Raw genomic sequence first — 22,967 nt, 5'->3', positions numbered from 1 at the left:
CCATAGTTGCATGTCCCATAGTGATGAGCGAACGTGCTCGGAATTAGGTGTTATCGAAGCATGTTCGGGTGCTAACCGAGTGACTTCGGCGTGCTACAATAATATGTCACAGATCCCACGTCTGCAGGTTTCGGAGCTGTTTGACAGCCACAACACATGCAGGGATTGTCTATCAAACAGGCAATCCCTGCATGTGTTGAGACTGTCGAACAGCCGCAAGACAGGCAGCCGCGGGGATTTAAACATTTTTCGAGAACCTCAAAGTCACTCGGTTAGCACCAGAGCATGCTCGGATAGCACGTTCGCTCATCACTAAAGTCCCATTGTCTGATCAGACCTGCCTGATGCTTCCAAACAATCGGCTGTTCACATATCTGGTCAATTTAAAATAAAAAGCAGAGACATGTACAATTTTGATTTGAGCATTGGATCCAAATCGGCAAAGCAAGTTTGAGTCCGTGAAAAAAATCATACTGCACTCAGATTACATTTTTTGCAAACTGTCATAAAGGTGTAGAAACTTTTCTTTTTTCTCCACGTACAAAAAGAACTGATGATACTCGGACCACACTCTGATCAAATAAGTGAGAGACTAGGCACTCGATTTTTGCAATAAAGTGAACAAAAGTTTTTAATAATCAAAAATTAATTAAACTTTTCGGTTGCAAAAAATAATATTTACATATTATATGTCAAACTAAAAAATCCATATTGTGGGTATAGCAAAAAATTGTAAGTTACTTTTTATTTCCTAGTACTCATTAAGTTATGGATTTATTTTCTTTGACATATACAGCTCTGGCAAAAATTAAGAGACCACTGCAAAATGTTCAGTTTGTCTGATTTTCTCTTTATAGGTATATTATTGAGTAAAATGTAAATTGTTCATTTATTCTTTAAACTACTGACAACATGTCTCCGAATTTCCAAGCAATAAATTTTGTATTTTTTTTCTGAAAAGGAGAGTGGTCAAAATAAAAAAAAAAAAACAGTGCTTTCAGATCTCAAATAATGCAAATAAAACAAGTTCATAATCATTTAGAAACAACAATACTAATTTTTAACTCAGGAAGAGTTCAGAAATCAATATTTTGTGGAATAACCATGATTTTTAATCACAGCTTTCATGCGTCTTGGCATGCTTTCCACCAGTCTTTCACACTGCTTCTGGCGCAAAAATATAAGCAGTTCTTCTTTGTTTGATGGCTTGTGACTATCCATCATTCTCCTGATTACATTCTAGAGGTTTTCAATGGGGTTCAGGTCTGGAGATTGGGCTGCCCATGACAGGGTATTGATGTGGTGGTCTCTTAATTTTTGCCAGAGCTGTATGTGAATATTATTTTTTTCTGAACATACTTTCTCATTATTGTTTTGCATAGTGTTCATCTTATACAGTTCTCATGAAGGTCCGGATTGGGTCTGAAATGTTATATTAATTTTGGATTGCCATTAAAAAGCTTTTGTTCACTTTATTGTAAAAATTGAGTGCCGAGTCTCTCTCACTCACATTTGTGTGAAAAAGTGTTTGCTCCCTTCATGATTTCAAATCATCAAACAAATGTAAATATTAGACACAGATAACGCAAGTAAACAAAACATGCAGTTTTTAACTTAAAATATTTATTATTTAAGGGATCAAAATCTACAGCACCCTGGCTGAAAAAGTGATTTGACCCCTTCCCCCTTAAAACATAAATTAACTATGGTTTACCACATGTTTGGGAAGCTCAATCAAGAAATCACTTAAATAGGACCTGCCTGACAAAGTGAAGTAGACCAAAAGTCCCTCAAAAGCTAGACATCATGCCATGATCCAAAGAAATTTTGGAACAAATTAATTGAGATCTATCAGCCTGGAAAAGGTTATAAAGCCATTTCTCAAGCTTTTGAACTCCAGGGAACCACAGTGAGAGACATTATTCACAAACGGTGAAAACATGGAACAGTGGTGAACCTTCCCAAGAGTGGCCGGCCAACCAAAGAGCGCAAATCGGCACAGCTCTAGTGGATTGCCTATCTAACCCCCTCTTCTACGTGTCTGACAGTGTACTATACACGGCAGCACTAGTAAGTACATTTTTATATCTTCAGTGTATCGCATACATCTATTCCCAAAATACCCTATACACTATTATAGCTTTCCCAACAGCTGCATCAGCAAGCAAGATTTCCTGATTGACATATGCACGTTAAATCATCCTTAGCAAGTAAGTGAGTACTATCACATTATATCTCTATCCATTTTTTGCACTATTCACTCTTGCTATATCCCCACCTCAGTTCAGCTAGCGCGGCAATTATATCACTAGCCTATTCTGCCTCTTCAACAGGTACATACACAGAACCTGTTCTAATCGCCAGCTGCTTCTGAAACCTCCTTTTCCCCTACGGTGGTAAGCGCCAGTGCTTTTTTCCAATACTTAATACTTGGTGGCAAAACCCTTGTTGGCAAGCACAGCAGTCAGATGTTTTTTTGTAGTTGATGATGAGGTTTGTGCACATGTCAGGAGGAATTGAGTCTGTGGACAGGAGTCTTTTATAAAGGTGACTACTTAAAACAGCTACCTTTAATGCAGGTAACGAGTTGATTAGGAGCGTCTAACTGGTCTGTAGGAGCCAGAATTCTTAGGGTATGTGCACATGTATCCTTGAGGACTGCTGATTTTTCCGCAGCAGAATTTAGAAAACCGCAGTGCAAAACCGCTGCAGTTTTTACTGCGGATTTATTGCGGTTTCTACTGCGGATTCCGCTGCGGTTTTACATCTGCAGTTTTCTATTGGAGCAGGTGTAAAACCGCTGCGGATTCCGCAGAAAGAATTGACATGCTGTAGATTGTAAACCGCTGCGTTTCCGCACGTTTTTTTCTGCAGCATGTGCACTGCGGTTTTCATTTCACATAGGTTTACATTGTACTGTAAACTCATTGTAAACAGCTGCGGATCCGCAGCTGCGGAAACACTGCGGATCCGCAGCAAAATCCGCAACGTGTGCACAGAGCCTTAATGGTTGGTAGGGGATCAATAACTTATTTGTCACTGCAAAATGCAAATAAATTTATATAATTTATACAATATGATTTTCTGGATTTTATTTTTGATATTCTATCGCTCAATGTTAAAATTAACCTACCCTTAAAATTGTAGAAATGTAGGCAGGTAGTTTCTAAATATCTGCCTGCTTTACCCGGCGCCGATACAGAGCGACCATTGACCACTCCTGCAGGTGATTTAACTGATCAATGTCAACAGAGCAGCCCTTCCTCCTCCAGACTGCTCTGTCGATGGGGCATGACTGCAAACACCATGCTGATTGATAGTTGACTTGGCAGAGGGGAGCTGGCTGTCAATCAGCATGACTTCAGTAGTCACACCATCAACTGAGCAGAGCAGAAAAAAGCCACTGCTCTGTCAACATGATGTCAGTGGAAGCTGCTGAGTCGCCAGCAGGAGCTGCTGGCGGATTGGTGCCGGGCATAACTGGCACAACAGATGCCTAGTTAGTAGTCCCATAGTAAAATAATTTAAAAACAAACGTTTTGGATAAACCCTTTAATCATTAGGTTGTGCTCTGCTGTGGTTTTCATACTAGCTCTAATTCCTAAGTAGTTCTGCATGAAAAACAAATTAACAAGTAATTTCTAAAATCGTTGTTGGCCTTTTCAATGGAAAAAAAAATACAAATTGTATAGAAATGCTGTATGCATCCATTTAACAAAGACTTATTTCAGTTTCCCACCAAAATTATCCAGTTTAAATTAAAAAAATCTGAATTTTATATATACAGGTGCTTTTTGATAAAATTAGAATAATTAGAATATCATCAAAAAGTTCATTTATTTCAGTACTTCAATACAAAAAGTGAACCTCATATATTATATAGAGTCATTACAAACAGTGATATATTTTAAATGTTTATTTCTGTTAATATTGATGATTATGGCTAACAGCCAATGAAAACCCAAAAGTCATTATCTCAGTAAATTAGAATACTTTATAAAACCAGCTTGAAAAATGATTTTAAAATCCGAAATGTTGGCCTACTGAAATGTATGTCCAGTAAATGCACTCAATACTTGGTCGTGGCTCCTTTTGCATCAATTACTGCATCAATTCTGTGTGGCATGGAGGCGATCAGCCTGTGGCACTGCTGAGGTGTTATGGAAGCCCAGGTTGCTTTGATAGCAGCCTTCAGCTCGTCTGCATTGTTGCGTCTGGTGTCTCTCATCTTGCTCTTGACAATTCCCTATAGATTCTCTATGGGGTTAAGGTCAGGCGAGTTTGCTGGCCAATCAAGCACAGTGATACTGTTGTTTTTAAACGAGGTATTGGTACTTTTGGCAGTGAGGACAAGTGCCAAATCCTGCTGGAGAATGAAATTTCCATCTGCAAAAAGCTTATCGGCAGAGGGAAGCATGAAGTGCTCTAAAATTTTCTGGTAGACAGCTGGGCTGACTTTTGAAATAAATTAACTTTTTGATGATATTTTAATTTTGTGAGAAGCACCCGCATATAAAAAAAATGTATTGCATTTGGAAATCGAGAATGAAGTGGAGAAGTTGAAAATTATTGAGTAAAAGTAAGCATGAGTCAGACTGGCAGGAATGCAGCAGAGAGGTATTACTTCACCGTTAGGAAACCATGTGATATCAAAAATAATCCCAGTGTAAATGATCGCACCAACAACAGTTTACATTGTGCCCACAATGACAATCCTAGTTCAGTTATAAAAGTCTACCTGTGAATAATTCCTGGGAAAATGGGCTCTCCACTTGGGGCAACTTTTATAGGTTAGAAAGGTCTTTTGGTAAAAAAAACTTTGATGAAAAATAAATTTGTAAATCTGTTGGGAATCCTGGAAGTATTTCCCTGCAGTGCCTCCACAGGGGAAGTGAGGTATTACATAGTGCACGTTCAAATTATTGGGATGTAATGTAATACAGGACAGGACATGTCCTCCAGAGTGAGAGATGCTCTTTCTAACCACTCTACATGTTACCAAGAGCAGAATCCTGAGCAGAGATCCCCCACTACATACACAGAATAGGGTACTCAAAAATGTTTTTTTTATACTAGACAGCCCTTCTAAGGCCCCGCTGCCCACATGATTAGTGTCAGCTATTTGTACTTATGAATAATGTCAACCCTAGGAGGCTGGATATGAATAGAGTTAGGAGGAGGCACCCATGACAATGATTGGCTGTTAGGATTCAAATTTAAAGGATAACATAATTGTGATTGGTGGAATTTAGCTATGGGTGGATAAGGGGAGCTGGGAATTGGGGGCATAGAGGGAAAAGTGTGGGAAATTGGCCATTTTGGGTCACCTACAGCCCACAACCTAGTACCTGATGTCAGACGTTGATTCACTATTGGGGCGGCTCTGGTTGGCGGCAAGGTTACGAGGAGAGTGTGGCTACAGGAACAGATTGCCAGCATGCTGGGCAGTGAAAGAGGGCAGGATGTGCCTGTGGGGGCCAGAAGGCGAGCTAAAAGAACCAGGCCCTAAACCAAGCTAAAAGAACCCCTCCAGAGACACTCATTAAGGATTGGTGCTGCAACTGAGGCAGATAACATGGGCCTGGGTCCAGAGGTCGCCACGTGAATTGGGAGATGGAGTTCTAATCGCTATTTGTCTTATATAAAGCAATAATTGGGTGATGGTAAGTGAATGTGCATTAATGGATTGTAAAATTTTTGTCCTGTAGTTATTATTTGCAAGTGGCGTTCCGATGTTAGCATGGATCTTTGGACACTCTTTTGAACATTGGGGGGCACTGAATGCTAACGTCAGGCCAGATGGTAGGCAATTAGGCTTTAGGAGAGAGCAAGTTGTAATATGGTGGCTTGGCTTTCGAGGACTGGCATGGAACAGGGTGCTACTAGAATTTCATAAGATTGCTTTTTGGGATAGGATGCCAGATATTTTGGTCATACACACGGGAGGGAATGATTTGGGGGCAAGGCTTGTGAGGGAATTGATGAGGGATATTCGCTTTGATCTGCTGAAATGGTTGACATCCTTTACAGGGATTTTAACAGTTTGGTCAGATATTGTACTGAGGAAAAATGGAGGTCGGCAAGATCTGAAAAGAGGATCAATAGGACAAGAGTGTAGTTTAACAGGGCAATATCGGCTTTTGTGTCCAGGAATGGGGGTATTTGCGCTAGACATCATGAGTTGGAGTCCAGTGAAGGAAACTTTTGGTTGAATGATGGTGTGCAGTAACTCTTCAAGAAGGAATTGAAAGAGCTTTGGTGGTGTTAGGATACTCACGAGCCTGTGGTTTCAGGGCTGTTCGTGGTGGAGGGGCGTGGGGTCCTTGAAGTTGGTACATAATTGGTGGTGGGAGGAATTTTATGGATAATTCCCTTCAGTATTAAATGGAGTTGGGGCTGATCTAGCATTTGGTTTGGGCTCTGGATGAGATTTGACCATGGGAGCTTGCGGTGTGGTAAGCTACCGCGTAATGTGGTAGTAAAGTACCCTTAGGTTCGGGTTAAGATGAGGGTAAGATGGTCGGTTGGTAAATAAAAATATGGTGGTGCCCGATCTCTTAGCTCCAAGAACTCTCTCACTCTATTTTTTCATGGTATTTTTGGTAAAGTTTAATGTTGCATTGTGAAATATATGGCCGTTGTGTTACCCGAAAAGTATTACGCTTCAGTATTATTTGGTGGCAAGTATGTTATGTGTGGGATGGGGGGGAGGAAATTCAGTTGAGGTGAGAACCGAATTAGCCCTACCCGGTCATGGTAAATCTCTGCTGTCCTTTAGGAAGGCATCTATTAGCTGCCGACAAGTTGTAGATTTAACACTCCATACACTTTAGATAGCTGCCTGCCATCTCTACTATACATAGAATCACTAGATCTACCGAACGGACCTGTGTTCTCTATGAGAAAGCAGCTGCTACACATCTCTTGCGGCTCCTTATGTCTTAGAGCACTTAAGGATCGGCAGTCCGAACACGAAATGCTAGAGCATTCTCTTGCACCCACATCATCTGTCAGGGAACAGTCATGAGGGCCCTCATACACATTAGACTGTTGGTTGAACTCATCAACATCGGTGGATTCATCCAACATTAGTCTAATGTGTATGTCTTTACCTGTTCTTCCTGGAGTATGGTTAAGTCTTCACTTTTTTGAGGAGCCAATCCAAAAGTTTTGAAAAAGGCATAAAAATAGTAGTATTTAAAAAGGGGTTTACTGATAGGCAAACCTTAATCGGTGGGTAAAATTGAAACCAAAATGCTGAGCCAATATCCTATATAGTTGCCTGTAGGCAAGACTTGTATTCTACTCTGTCATGGGATTGTCTTATGGAATAGGAGAGTTTTATCAAAGTCGTAAGCTACAACTAGTGTAGAAGGGTTATATAAACACACTTTCTCCACTGGCTTATATTATTGAGATATTGCTCTGTGTTGTAAAGCAATCAGATAATCACTGAAAACCCCGGGACTCAAAATGCGTTTTCACTTTGTTTTTCCAAAAGGTGGTGTGGTAAGAGTGTAATAAGGATGTGGCTTATTAGTGAAACTTGTCAGGCCTAGTACTGTTATCCCAGTGCGGTTTATTTCACCTAAACCTATTTATTAACGTCTTATAGGGATATTACTGTTTTTTCTCATGTGTAGGACAAATTGTTAAAGGAACTAGCAATAATTATAAAGAAATAAGAATTATCCTCTTTAATCATATTTTTCTCATATTGCAGTTAAAACTAATAGACTATATAAGGAAATCTTCTCCATTAGCCATATCCACCACCTTCTCCTTAATATTCAGTGTCTGGATGTTAGGCAACTGGCTGCAGCATGAGTACCCCCCTCTGACCTGTCTGCCAAAATTAGAAATGATCAGCAGGAAATTAGCCCCTGTATTCTCTTTATGGTTTATTTAGGATTCTTGGTTTCATGAATATGCAAAACATTTTTCAGACTAACAATCTGCAAAAGTAAGATTATTTTCTGTTTACTGTTATTCGATTCCTAATATTAGGCCTTGTTCATTTTGAATTTGCTGTAAATTTGGAAGCTGAATCAGTGACCGTAAATTAGTCTGTTCTGGGTTCACCTTGTGTGGCGGACTATCTAAGCCCAGGTCTCAGTGGGCATACACATCCTGGGTGTTGATGCAACAGGCAGGTAAGGCACGCGGGAAACAAGGACTAGAAGAACTGGAGGCTGCAAGCAAACAGGACACCTTAAAACAGGTATGAATAAGGTACTGAAAGCATTGCAATGGTAGGCCGCAGGGAGCCAGGTGTCAGGACTCGACCCCAGCAGCTCTTGTGCACCAGACAGCAGATCTCCCCTTTGAGCTATTTCAGCTCGCTGGACAGTTCCTTGCTAATCCAGATACTAGTACCTGTGTAATTCCCGATTGGCTCCACCCAGTAAGTTCCTGATTGGCTCCACCTTGTAAATCTCATAATTGAGCACCCTACTAAAACCTGGCATTGCACTTCCTTCCATGTGAGATTATTGAGATCCCAGCCTTTAGCAAAGCTCTCCTTTCACTTGCTGCTTCATCCAAGACTATACTGCTGCTACCGTGTACCAACCTATAGCTATTCTTGACTACGCAACCTGGTGATTCTTTAACTACACAGTTATTTCTGTGTACCGACCTCTGGGTATTCCTAAGCAACCTGCTGATCCTTTATCTATACTGCTGCTTCCATGTACTAACCTCTGGCTATTCCTGACTACACAACCTGCTTATCCTTCCACTATACTGCTGCTCCTGTGTACCGACCTCTGGCTATTCCTGACTATGCTACCACCCGGTGCTGTCCCTAGTGGTTGCAATACCACTACTCCAAACCAAGTCAGTCGATAACACCAGGACACAGAAAAGCTAAGAGTCTTCATTCCAAGACACAGGTGTGTGTCATGGTGGGCCTTACATTGGTTTAGGCAGATAACATTGGAGCACGCCGGGCCACTTGTAAAACCCGGTGTGGAGCACAACAGAGAGCAGCAATCATAGGAGAAGGTGATGAAGCCCGGCCGCGCCAAGGCAGATGCGTAACAAAGTCATTTCATACAGCTGTCGACTATGCAGCATATTCTTTTGTGGCTGCAACTGTTCTCTCTCAGACGCGGCAGCTGCAGATGACAAAGGAGAAAATACAGTGCCGGAGACTGTATCAAACATAAAACATTTATTTTCATGCCATAACATGACTGTAATTACAAGGCAAACAGATAAGATCTCTGCATGCTGAGGGCATGACCCTGCGGGAACATGTTACAGCTCCTGTCTAGCTGCGAGATAATAGTGAAGCAAACTCCACAGGAATGGGGAATATAATAGTGGAATTCTTCTCTGCAGCGACATGTGAAAGAGTCTGCAGGTAGCGGAGCTGGAGGGCGGCTGGAGAGTCCGACATGATAACAGCTGCTTCTTTCAGTGCACGAGAGGCATTCATCTCCCCCTCGGCTGCCACCACCTGTACAGAACACAATAAGAGGACATCTGGTTAACATGGCAGGAGTCTCAGATCACTGCTACTATTGATGAAGGTCCAACATTTACTTTTTTTTTTTAAATGGCTACCAAAATCGTGAAATAATAAAAGCGATACTACTCACTTAAATTTTTCAACAGTAATCCAGATCTTACATGTTGTCGCAATGTGACCGCTGCAGTAAATCACTGGCCGCAGTGGTAACATGCCATACTACTGGTATTATCACTCAACAATGGGAGCAATGATGACATTAGTGCAACATGTGACTGCATATAAGCAAGGACCGGGAGGGTAGCAAAATATCAGCACCAGTGTGCTCCAGGTCTGCATTCAGCAGCTTTCAGATTGATATTTACCATAATAGGAGGACAATGATGAAAACTTAGGCTTATAGTGGCTCACTCTACCAAGGATGTCCAAGGTCAGACAGTCGAGACGGGATGGAGATGTCAGTTGACCGGATGCCTACTGAACCATCCACTGCGCTAGGTAGAGGACTTAAAGGGGTTGTTCCACAATCAAAAGCATATTTTAATCAACAGATCTTGGAATAAAAATACATTTCCACAATTGGATGTGTTTAAAAATAATGTTCCTGTGCTGAGATAATCTTATAAATGTGCCCCTGAGGTGTACTGTATAATGGCCGTGTCTGACCGTGCAGGAACAGATTAAATATACCACAGCTCCTGGGCAGGGGAGGAAGCAAAATAAAGTATATAGACATTACAGCAGGGGATCACAGCTGATTTTTTTTGTGAGTAAAACACTTCACTGCCTGTTTTAAACAATATTTTACATCAAAGATAGAGTCAGCTGTGATCCCCTGCTGTAATGTCTGTATACTCTCTCTTGCCTCCTCCCCTGCCCAGGAGCTGTGGCACGATCAGACCATGTCCCTGCGCGGTCAGACACAGCCATTACACAGTACACAGCAGGGACACATTTATAAGATTATTTCAGCACAGGAACATTTTTTTAAGAAGGAATATAAACCAGCTCACCCGTGATGTATAAACCAAACCTCGGGAGCACGGACCCGCTGTGTCCAGGCGTATAAATTCCAAAAAAGAAAAGAATGTCCAGCTTCACCGAGTCAGTAAAAAAGAGTTTTCTTTATTCACAAACTTTAAACATGGAGGATACAGACTTCAGCATGAACCATATGGGTAAGAATCTCAACGCGTTTCTGGAGACTAAGCTCCCTTAATCATGACAATATCATGTCATGATTAAGGGAGCTTAGCCTCCAGAAACGCGTTGAGATTCTTACCCATATGGTTCGTGCTAAAGTCTGTATCCTCCATGTTTAAAGTTTGTAATTAAAGAAAACTCTTTTTTACGGACTCGTGAAGCTGGACATTCTTTTCTTTTTTGAACATTTTTTTAAAACACATCCAACTTATTATTCCAAGATCTATTGATTAAAATATATTTTTGTTTGTGGCACAACCCCGTTGAGATGTTTATGCGTACCTGTTGCAGATTGATTTAGGAATGTAAAAAAAATAATCTAAATTTATCCCAGTTCTATGACAAATACGCCAGCTATCCTCCTTAAACCATGCCTCCTTGGCGTTGATGGACAGCTGTACCATTGTGGCAGTCACTGTGATCTGTGCTGGAAACCTGTGCATGACCTTTAGAGCGATGAAGTCTCGTCATGGCAGCACATGCAATGCCAGCTACCTGGCAGGAGTCACTGGTTCCCTGGCACAGATCCTGTACACAGTATAATGATGTCGCTTACAACAGTCGGAGTTGAATTACAGGTGACTGACTGGTAATAATCCATAAAAACTACGTGCACTGTTCGGTTTTTTAGACAAAAAGTTTTTCAGCCAATCCAAGTACAGAAATAATCATCAGAAATGCTGACAGGATTCCCGATGGCGGTGATCATCCAGGTTTGAGAACAGTAACTTTCTGCCGTCTCTGGTGTACCTGGCCTGGGCTAATTTAACATGAACTGTCTAATACTGTCAATTATTCCTGAGTAGATAAAACCCTAGGGGAGCGGCCTCGAAATATCTGCTTGCTGTCAGGAAATAGAAACTTATTTAATACAGAAGTTGAAAACCAGAGCAGAATTTGACACTAAGGCCTCTTTCACACTTCAGTCTTTTGGCGTCAGTTTGAATCCGCCGTTTTTGTCAAATAACGGATCCGCCATTTTTTTTTTTGCGGATCCGCTATTTTCCCATAGACTTGCATTAGCGACGGATTGTGGCGGATGGTCGTCCGTTCCATCCGCCATGTGACGGATCCGTCGAAATTTGCCGGACGTCGTTTAGACATTGACGGACATTGCAACGTTTTTTATCTGCGCCGAAATGGCGGTTCGCGATGGATCCGTCGCATCCGCCATTTCATAGAATGGCCGTCTATGGGCGACGGATCCGTCGCGACCATCATTTGACGGATCCGTCGACCCAATCCGCTTTTTCAATTGAGCATGCTCCAAAAAGTAGATACTCTTCCCAGATACAGATGCGTCAAAAAAACGGATCCGTTAGAACCGTTTGCTCAACAATTTTGACGGATCCGTCACGATGTTGGAGCAGACTGACGCCAAACAACTGAAGTGTGAAAGAAGCCTAAGTATGTGTCACAACTCTATCCCAGGTAGGCAACTATCTGTGAGAAAAGCGACCATGCTTCATACGGATAGGCCTTACCTGCTTCTATTTATGCAGCACAATATCAAGACTTCTTAAAAATGTGTTTAGTTTACTGTTTTGTTTTTTTTCGTTTTTTCCTCCCCTTCTGCCAAGAGCCATAACTTTGCTTATTTTTCAGTCCACATGGCCGTATGAGGGCTTGTTTACTGCGGGACGAGTTGTCCTTTTGAATGACACCATATTGCGTACAGGAAAGTTGGAAAAAAATTCCAAGTGCGTTGATATTGTAAAAAAAAGGTGCAGTTTCACAATAGTTTTTTTTTACTTTTTTATTCACCACGTTCACTATACGGTAAAACCTAGCTGGCAGTATGTTTTTCCGAGTCAGTATGAGTAAGCAGAAACCAAACATGTATAGATTTTTTTTTTCTATTTAAGTGGTGAAAATTTGTAAAAAAAAAAAAAAAAAATTCCTTGTGTCATCATTTTCCGAGACCCAAAACGTTTTCAGATTTCGGGATATTTTTTTCAATTCTAATTTCTAGCATTGGTTTTCAGCCTATGTGTTGCTTCTATTCACTGACAGTAAAAGGTGATGTTATAGGTGGCAAGAAATGGATACAACAAACTGAATACACTCATACATTTTTAATGATAATGCTATATTCCCATAAAACTGAAAACAAAATCCAATCCTTTGCACAATTATTTCAGCGTTTAATTTTTTTTGTTTCTTTTTCGCTTGAATAAATGTCATGAGTTTTGTATGTGACGTTTTTTATAAATTATTCATTTGTAATTCTGCCATTTTGCATTCCCTACACAGGAGTCTATAGGAAAATGCCAGAAACAAAATCCTACAATCTGCAAAGATGCACCAAATTTATAAGGAGTCGTATGCTCTTCTACATAAATTTGGCACACCTTCGCCCCACTGTTTTCTGGATCAAGACGAGGCGTTTCATTGTGATTACTACAGGCCACACATTGGGCCAAGATCATCATCAGTCCTTGTGGCACATAGCAACCAATCACAGCTCAGCTTTCATTTTTTAAACTGCGCTAGTAAAATGAAAGCAGCGCTGGAATTGGTTGCTATGGGTAACAAGGACCATTATACTAGGAGAGACAGTTTTCATAAATTTTTCCCCAATGTTTGTCCCTGGTGTATAGAAGCCTGGTCATAGGGACAGAGGATGGTTGCTGTATAGCACAGCTGGCATTCGCGCTGTCTATGAATACCTGACATCTGTAAAACATGGCGGATGTTCGGAAGGGACTAATGATGTACGTTCAAAAAAATATTGGCACAAAATATTGATAAAAGTTAAGCTAAACAAGAAGTATCAGACACATTTATCTTCGCTTCACTGACATGTCCAATCAAAATGCCTAACACTGGATCCGTTTGGGATCAATGGACGGACATGATTGTGACTGATGACCGTGATGATGCCAGTGCTAATTGTGACTGGCACTATATGATGCAAAGTCCGACCACCGATGAGACAAATCACTTCTAATACCTTTGCTCTGGCCTCACGAGCTGCTTCTGCCTCAGCGGCCATCGCTCTCTGCAACGATGAAGGCAGCTTGACGTCCTTTATTTCCACACGCTCCACTTTAATTCCCCATTCTTTTGTAGCATCGTACAAGATTCTCTGCGAATACAGCAGTAATGATAGAAGTAAAAGTCCTCTTACATATCATTACAATGGAGAAAGCAAAGCTGCACGGTACATGGACCATGCGACTGCCGTCCGATTTTAACATACACATCTCATAGGAAACCCGACATTTCAACAGCCAAGTACAGTAAACTCAAAGCCCGAACCGTCAGAATAGACAAGATAGGAATTTGTTAGTGAGTTGTATAGTTAGTGTAGGGTGTGTGCAGTTTACTTGTAGTAACCTAATAACTAAGTAAAAAATGGAGTGGAGCCCCCTTTTTATTAATAATCAGCTAAGGGAAAGCAGACAGCTGATCTTTATAGTCTGGGAAGGGGACAATATCCATGGAGCGTCCCAGCCTATTAATATCAGCCCGCAGCTGTCTGCTTAGACTTTGTTCGTTATCAAAAATATGAGGGACCCCACGCCATTTTCTTCATTATTTATTAGCGAAATACAAATACAGAAAATTGCAAACGCAAAGCACTGACTTCTATCTATTGTATTTATCCTATTTCCGTATATAAGATTGCTTTACTAGTTTGAAAACTAGCTTTAAATTACATAGAGAATGACTATGTAAAGGTTGATGTTAAAAACGTATTGCGTACGGATTGCATGCACATGTGATACAGATGTCATACAGATGATAGTTAAGAAAAATCGCGCTGTATTCGCATGACACCCGTCCTACTTTTCTGGATTAATTTCGGAGCGCCGATGGCCAGATCAAGCATTGTGCCGCCATCCTTGTCCGACTCTTCCCTAAGATAAATATCTGAGCGCACAAGTCCTGGTAATTTGCTGAGAGTCTAGACTACCATAGATTAGGCATAATTGTGAGAACTATTTGTTAGGTGTGTATGGGTTATTACTCTCTGGATTCCAACAAGAATGTTCCTATATAATGGCAGCAATCAGAGGTCTTGCAATTGACTAAGCATCAAAATGCAAATATCTTAGAGAGTCTCAGAACTTATTTGTATAAGTGTAATTAATAATACATAGATACAGACATAGCAGCCATCAATATGACCGCTATGATAACAGCGCAATTTGCAGCCGCTCCTACTCACTTTAAATACGGTAAATGTTGCTTTTAATATTCATGAGCTGACTGCAACATCTGTAAATATGAACGGTACAATGTGTGTGTGAGGTTTGTACGCTGCATTACACAACTTCATTCCCGGCTGACATTATCAGAACGTCTTCCTACAAGATCACAAGAACGATTTATATAATAATTAACCACACTGAAACTGTGTATATAATCATTAACTACTGCTACGGTAGCACATAGCACAAGGAAAGAGTATGCTTTGTGGTGGAAGCCAGAATGGAGATGGAGCATTGTAAAGAGGTGTAATACAACGACCACTATGTTCTCTTCTGTGTAGGCCTCCAAATTAAAATCGTGGCACGCTCTATGGGACTTAGTGTGAAGGCATTCTCACCTGGCAGCACATGGCAGCTGTATGGGTTGGTACACAGGCTCTGGACATAGGGCAAGAAATATTTAACTGTATGCTATATCCTGTTAAAACATAACTGCAATCACAGGTTGAAAATTCAGCTGTGAATTCAGTATCAATAACGCTGTCGCGGGTTTACAGCGACAGAGAGGAGCTAGAAGATCGCAGCATCTGATTTCTCATACTCCTGCACTGTTTAGAAGCACTTCAGCTTCATAATAAATAGTGCAGGTTTCTTTTAGCAGTGCAGGGGTAAATCTGTTCAGTTGAGAGCACTTGGAAGCTTTCCTGCATTAAGGCTCTCAGCTGTTCACTGTCAGCCACTCCACTCTCCAATATATTCTGGGCTCTGGCAAGCACTCATTGCCAGAGATAGCTTATGCAGCATGGGTAGGAGGAGATGGTGATTTGTAGATGTTTAAGAAGGCGTTTTGGTGGATTTATCGTAGACTGTTGCTAGGTTTTGGGTGTGTGATAATCCCCTTCCTTCTTCTACTTTGGTTTTCCCGCATCCTCCACACTCCAGTGTTTACCTCTGTAGTTTGTGTGAGTATATTTGTATGATAGGTATTTTCTTTTATCCCTGTTTGTGTTACCTTGTTAGTCTGGTTGATGCATTACGGTGCACTACTACTCCCCTCTTCCCCTGGTGGGGGAATGGGTACAAACTGAGAGCGGATTCAGGACCTAAGGCAAGGTATGTGACACCGGCATTTCACCGTCAGAAGTAATCCGGGGAACAGGGTGAGCTAGGGCGCCCCTGGCATTAAGGAGAAGGAGCCCCTGGTCCCAAGACACCTGAGAACAGAATCATGACAAATGCACACTCAGAAGTGCAAGAAGCTGAGATATGGGTCAATATTTAGCCATTTTTGACTTTCCAGTACCAGCAGCGACTTGTAGGTAACATTGTTGTTATTGTTCATTTTAGTTTCCTGATTAACAAAATGATGACAAAAAGCCTGGCCATGTGATGGTACAATTGTCACTGGCAGGCACAGGGACAGAGAATCCCACCAAGAAACTACTGCATTCCTGTGGGAGTCACTAAGTGAGATTTTGGAGTTAGTGCAGGTTCATGAAAATGTTATGGCTTTCGGAGGAGTTTCCCCTTTAAGTGCCAGTACTTACACTCATATGATCAGCCATTTCTTCACGATCTACTAAAATCTCTGTCAGGCTTTTGGTGCCTAGCATATTCCGTAATGTGGTCTGTGCCAGCATCTGAGTAGCCTGATTGGCATTGTCCACTTTAACTACTGTAACAATTGGATTGAAGATCCGGTAGAAAACCACAGCATCCACCATGATGGTCACTGAGTCCTTGGTGAGAACCTGCAAGTAAAAAAGGACAAAGTGCAGATTTACAGAGCATTAATATTCCCCACAAGCTGGAAGTAATTAGGAGTCCTCTCAGATACCTTATTATTGCATCATTCCCGCTATGAATATTTACTGATCTGAATTGCATATAATATTAGAGAAGGACGTCCACACAACTGTTAGTGAAATTATTTAAGGTGGTTTCCAGGCATGAAGCTGTAAGGCATGCAGTGTAATCTCTCTAAAATTGTACCCAGCCCCATCTGTCAGGGAATAGTTGCCAATGCGTGCTTACTCCATAATGACATGAATAGAAGTTACAAGCATCTTTAGGGCGTCACATACATGTCCATACCATAAGAACAAGTATACAGCTCCCCGGGGACCCTCTCACATAATCACATCCATGCGTTATTTACCAAGTCTTACCCTCCACTTTTGCCCAGGGTTCAGAAAAGCAACGGTGGACACATATCCCCCTAGACTCACACCCAGTTTGCCAACCGTCCAGAGATTCCAGGACAGTGTGTAAAAATAGGGCATTTTTTTTGCCTTGTTTGTAATCTTTTTTTACAGCATCCGTGATTTTTTTGAAGCTGAAGAAACTTAGAAATTATTTTGACTGTAATTATCACCATTTTACGTGGTCTTCTTATCAGAAATATGGGTTGTAGACATGGATCACTGATGATCATAATGATTTATTAAGGTTTTCCAATGTGTCCATAAAAACATATTGTCTGTCCATGATTTTTTGATAAGCTGTCCACACAAATTAAAGTCAGGTCTGCAATCCTGCTCACACTTGCCGTGCACAGGCGTCTCGCCCTGTGTCAGACCTCGAGACACAACACTCTCCAGACCTCACATGGTCTCACACCGGCCTCCTCTGAACTGTAGTAGCAAACAGATCTGCAGACTCTCATTCCAGACTCCTTTATGTGCGGCGATCCTCTGCTCTTTGGCGGGTATACTCCATCATCCTGTCTCCAGCCCCTCACTCAGCCATAATCCTCTTTCCCAGAGTCATCTGCTGCGGCACCTCACTTCCCAAACTGGAAGCGGTCTATCCTCTTATCCTTACAGGCGAACAATCATTGCTCTTCCTAAGACATTGCACAGATGCAACCTCCCAAATATAAACATGGAGGCACTAGTTGGTAAGTGTGCCCATTCTCTAACTGCAGGATAATTCGGCAGTCTGGTGCTGCAGATCACTCATTTACCCTCTGTCACTGACCCCTGGTGTGAGAAACCAACACCTATACACTCTTTTTGGGATTAATACCAACTGTGCAGTGAGAATTTCATTTAGCAAAATCTCCTATCCCTCTTGGACATTTCTGTCCTTTACAACATCCAGCCATTGGACCTTTCCTACCCTCTTTCTGAGTCCATTAATATCTGCCTTTCTGCAGTCCAAACTTAAAGTCTGAGCTCTCGCTGATATTCCTCCTCTTGTAATACAAAATCTGAGGATTGCACGATCGCTGCCTCCTAAATTCCCAGCCACCTTTACATTCTCAACCATTTCCTCCCCGTATTCTCTTATATACGGTATGAACAATATACAGATGTATTCTCTGGTATATGCAGAGGTTGGATACTCATATGGTCCTTGTTTTACTATCACACAGCGACAGTCCACATCGCCGCCATCAGGAGGTACAAGGCCAGTAGGGAACACTACATTGCTGGATTTGGAACATTCCGCTGCATTATGTTACATGGCCACTAGATGGCAGTCAGAGGATTGCCTATTTAGCAGAGACTGGCGGTGATACAAGTATACGGTACATGGATTATGTCTCTCCTGTGTGTTCTGCATGTTCTCATCATGATTATTTTCTACTAGATGGCAGCCCGATTCTAAAGAATCGGGAGCCTAGAATCCATATATACTTTATTTATTCAAATGTAAAAATAATACAATTAATAAATAATAGTAAGAAAGAACAAAAAATGGCTGCACTCAGCAGCTCTTGACAATTCTTGTTATTTAAGGTACAGTTACACAGGATCCATGAACATGCTTATGAGGGGAGGGATGAAAGACATCAGACGACAACTTTGCGTGTTGTGGCAAATGCCACAACAACGGTTCTTTGCTTAAGAACAATGTCAGGTAGTAGGAAAATAGCCAGTTAATAATAGGCAATAGTTCTTTGCAGGAATGCAGATATTAATAAATAGGCAGTTTATATTGCAGAGAAATTGCTGGGCAATAATGGACAATGTCCTTATGTGGCAAATAATAGAGCAATATACCCAATGTGGCAAAGAAGAGGTTAATAAACGGCAGTCTCTCAGTATAACAGTCAGTGAATAATAGGCAGTATATGGAGAAAACACCAAACAAAAGTTCAAAATTGGTGTGAAAATGTCACTGAACCACTTCACAACTAAATATATATAGTTTTGGTAAATGGTATTATCATTTTTTTGACGAAATTCGGCAGGAGCTTGAAGAGCAATGTCACTGGGCCCGCCTCCACGCAGTAGAAACTTGCTGTGAGGTAAAAATTCAAAAATCACACCAAAATGGCGGGCGGAGTGTGTCACAGTACGGCACGTTTCTGATTGGTCGCTCGCAGCAGGCGGCAACCAATCAGACACTGGACACTGTTGACGTCACTTATCTCCGGACATTATCTCCGGACATTATCTCCGGACATTAGCTCCGGACATTAGCTCCGGACATTAGCTCCGGACAGGAAGTTGGCACAAATTGCAGGAAGTAGTATTCTAGGCAATTATATATTAGATTAGCTAAATGACACCTTATATACTCCATGATTCGATAGAAAAATCTAGGTCACTCTCCTGCAATAAAAAGAGATCCCTGTCTGGGCCGTTCTCACTGTCATTTAATTGCACTATATGGCGTAATTAATACTTACTTCTTGGGGAGGGACGGCAAATGACACTGTTCTTAAATCGAGTCTGCAGAAATCATCTGTGCAAGGGAGAATCCAGAAAATTCCTTTGGAGAGTGAAGACAATTTATTAAACCAGTCTTTTTAAAAAAAAAATTAAACACACTGGTGTGAGATGCACTTAATTCAATTAATTCAACTTATGCGCCAGAAAATCAAAACTATGCCACTGCTATCTGATGAAAATTATAGTAAATTTAAGTGGTTTATGAAGGAAGCAGTCAGGTGAAACCCGGAGTCGGGATTGTAGGATGCGTGTTTTTTTTTTTTGTTTTTTTTTCAGTGATTTTATATGCCTTATCAAATTTGGAATGTGAGTATAATAAAAACCTTCCATTCTGTATAATTACTCCGTGCCTGGTTGACCTGTGTTCGATTCCTTTTCTGAGATTATCGGTGCCAAAGACACTGAAGAGGAAGTGTGGGTATGTGGACATGGCGACTTTTTCAGATGCCTTCAGGCTTCAAAAGTAGTGACCAGACCATTCCTCAGGGGACTTCTAAGCCACCACTAATTTATGTATGGAATAAATAAAAAAATGACAGAAGGACATCAGACAGGGATTAGTATGTGGGTACGCTGGTGTCTATAAATCGCCCTGTGTACATGCCTTAATGGCGCCAGGACTGTCCATCTGCACACCAACAGTGCAAGTGTGGTGAGGAAGGAAATCTGTACATGCTCAAAACACCGTGTATGTGGTAAAGTGCATTTAATTTATTTTTTTCAGACTTGAAAGTATTTGGACTGTTCTCCTGAAGTTTGCCTGGCACCAACCTTTATATTTCTGCACAATAGGACAGTGCTTAACGAATTAGTAATCAGAGAGCCCCTCAGTACCAGGAGCTCTATGGGTGTACCAGCATAGGAAGATGCTGGAAATGTTTTATTGGAAGTGTCTTTTTCGGCATCTTTTGCTGGGGCTGCCGGCATCTTTTTTTTTTTCTCTCATGCTCTACATATAACAAAATCGTGTCTTCCGTGTGAAAGGCGCCAGAAGAATGAAGCGGTCAATTCTTATGATGTTAAAAGTAGAGTTGAGCGAATTTTGCTAAATTCGGTTCGGATTATGATTGCTGGGGAATATTGTATTTAAAATATTCGCCTAACACAGTCAAACACCATTGGATTCAATGGGACTAGAATTGAGCCTAATATGTTCAGAAACGATCGTCAAACATAAATTTGGCACCAATAGGGTACAAAAACGGCACGGATATGGCACATAGGACTTGGCGATCGTTTCCGAACATATTTGTTCAACTCTGGTTAAAAGAAAGAACAAAAGACTGAACAAATGCTCAGAAAGTGCAGTGCATATGTTCATTCCTTTTTGACGTTTTTGAGCTCTTTTTCAGGCGGGTTCCAGGTGAATTGTATAAAAACGGATTGTATACGGATGACAAGTGAAATAAAAATTGTCCACGTTTTCTGGTATACGGTCAGGTGAACTTCGCCTTAGAGGAATCCGACACTTGTGATATGAGGCTATGAAGCTTTTGTTAGAGAGGAGCCAGGCGCAGATCACATTACAGTTACCAGGCGGGATCTCCTGAGATCATGCTAAATAGCGATGACACCTGAGAGACGTCTACATCCAGGTGTTGTGTTGTTGATTACATCGGTGTTATGGGATCTCGGGCCGCGCGTGCATGCAGGCGCAGTAAACAAGACATCAAGTGATGTCAGTTGTCGGGCAGCGCGAACTGCGCATGCCCAAGGCAGAATATGACCGCGCAGGCGCCTGGACAACTGAATAACGCCGAGGAGGCGGCGCCCTTCTCGCAGAGTGACGGCTGTGTTGTGTCTGGATGAGGGGGGAAAGACCTGCCTCCCGGACGATTTGAAGGTATGAGGGACCAAATTCAAAAGCAATTATTTCTGCAGTGCAACGAACAATAATTAAGAGAGCCACCTTGTCAGAACGCAGCATTAGTGCTGCACAAGATGCTCTTTTAGTTACAAACTCCTGGGGGGGTGACAGATTCCCTTTAAGGCCAGTGTCACATTTGCGAGTGTGATGCGAGAAACTCACACAAGTCTCTCGCATCAATACCCGGCACTGCCGCCAGCACTCGGGACCTGAGCGTTCAGCTGCCGGGTATTGATGCGCGAGTTTCTCGCATTGCACTCGCATTTGTGACACCGGCCTAAGGCTTTTGAATTAAAAGAATCTCAAAAATACGAAACATGTGCACAGCAAGTCGTTTTGACATTGCTGTGCATATGTTCATTCTATTTTCAGCACTTTTTCACGAGTTCCAGCCACAATCTGCCTGAAAAAGAAGCCACGTGAACCAAACCTCTAATGAGTTCTCCTCTGATGGACACAAAGGGCCGATTCATTACTGCATTTGTGAGTACATAGTGGATGCTTTCCTGAAACGGAAAGTACTTGCAAGCAGCATAATACAAAGAATAGCAGGTTTACCCAGAATCCTTTGCAGTACGAAACATGTGAGGGCTTTTCGGTCTCTTTCGTCCCGCTAGATTTAGCCCAACTTGGGTCTCTCCCTAAGGTGGCTAGCATATATGTATGTGCATTTGTGAGGTCTTTTGTTTGCCTTGTTCTTGGTGTTTTTCATTTTAATATTATTCTTCTTTTAATCTGCCTTTTTGTAAACCCTATTTTGCATGTTTTCGCCTGTTTTTCCTTTTTTTTTTTTCTTTTTTAATGTCACCATTGTGGGCAGGGTTTGTTATTTTCTGCTGATCCATCAATTGCATTGTTTATAAAATCATAAACTTTGGAGCAAATGGACTCCATCTTCTCCCCTTTCCTGGAGTGAGCATATGTATGCCGGAAATTTTTGAGCAAATATTGAAGCATTTTTTGGTGGAACAAGCAGCTTTTTGTTTTAGGCCTCTTTCACACTCCCGTCTTTCTTTTTCAGTCACAATCCGTCGTTTTGTGAAAAAAACGGATCCCACAAATGGGGCTGCTGGATCCGTTTTTTTTCTCATAGACCTGTATTAGCGACGGATTGTGACGGATGGCCTTCCGTTTCATCCGTCGTGCACTGGATCCGTAGTAAAATTGCTGTCCGTCGGGCGGAGCCAACGCACAGAGGAACGCTTTTTCTGTACGTTGGAAAATGGCTTAGCTGACTGTCAAACTCAGGAATCCAGCGTCGGATGCCGTCTTTTAAATCTGAGCATGCCAGCATCAATAGTAAAAAGATATAATGTTAAAAGTAATAATAAAAATAAAAAATCGTGATATTCTTATCTTCCGGCGACACTGCAGACTTCCCGATGCCCGCGTTGCTGCCGACAGCTCCCGTTCCTAGTAATGCATTGCAAAATGCATTAAAAAAAAAAAAATAGTGATATTCTTACCTTCCGGCAGCCATTTTCCTAGAGTCCACTGCAGCATTAACCATGGAAGTTTCGGGCGTTCTCAAAATTTCGGTGGAGCCCCCGTACCACCGAACACCCACAGTGTCGCACATCCAA

At 41.6% G+C, this 22,967-nt stretch overlaps 1 protein-coding gene across 4 annotated transcripts in view; it reads right to left on the bottom strand.

Moving 5' to 3' along the window:
* Positions 1-9,160: 9,160 nt before the first annotated feature.
* Positions 9,161-22,967, bottom strand: part of LOC138672692 (stomatin-like) — a 179,527-nt gene continuing 165,720 nt past the window's right edge. For all 4 annotated transcript variants that reach the window (XM_069760908.1, XM_069760907.1, XM_069760906.1 and 1 more), the window contains 4 exons: positions 19,475-19,557; positions 16,383-16,586; positions 13,632-13,766; positions 9,161-9,463 (listed from right to left, as the gene is read on the bottom strand). In XM_069760908.1, the coding sequence (XP_069617009.1) occupies positions 9,275-9,463; positions 13,632-13,766; positions 16,383-16,586; positions 19,475-19,557 (611 nt within the window). In that variant the 3' untranslated portion in view covers positions 9,161-9,274. The remainder of the gene's footprint in view (positions 9,464-13,631; positions 13,767-16,382; positions 16,587-19,474; positions 19,558-22,967) is intronic.

The sequence above is a fragment of the Ranitomeya imitator genome, chromosome 3 (assembly GCF_032444005.1).
Source record: "Ranitomeya imitator isolate aRanImi1 chromosome 3, aRanImi1.pri, whole genome shotgun sequence".
In the NCBI taxonomy this organism is placed as follows: Eukaryota; Metazoa; Chordata; class Amphibia; order Anura; family Dendrobatidae; genus Ranitomeya; species Ranitomeya imitator.
This window is presented reverse-complemented; position numbering and strand designations above follow the sequence as displayed.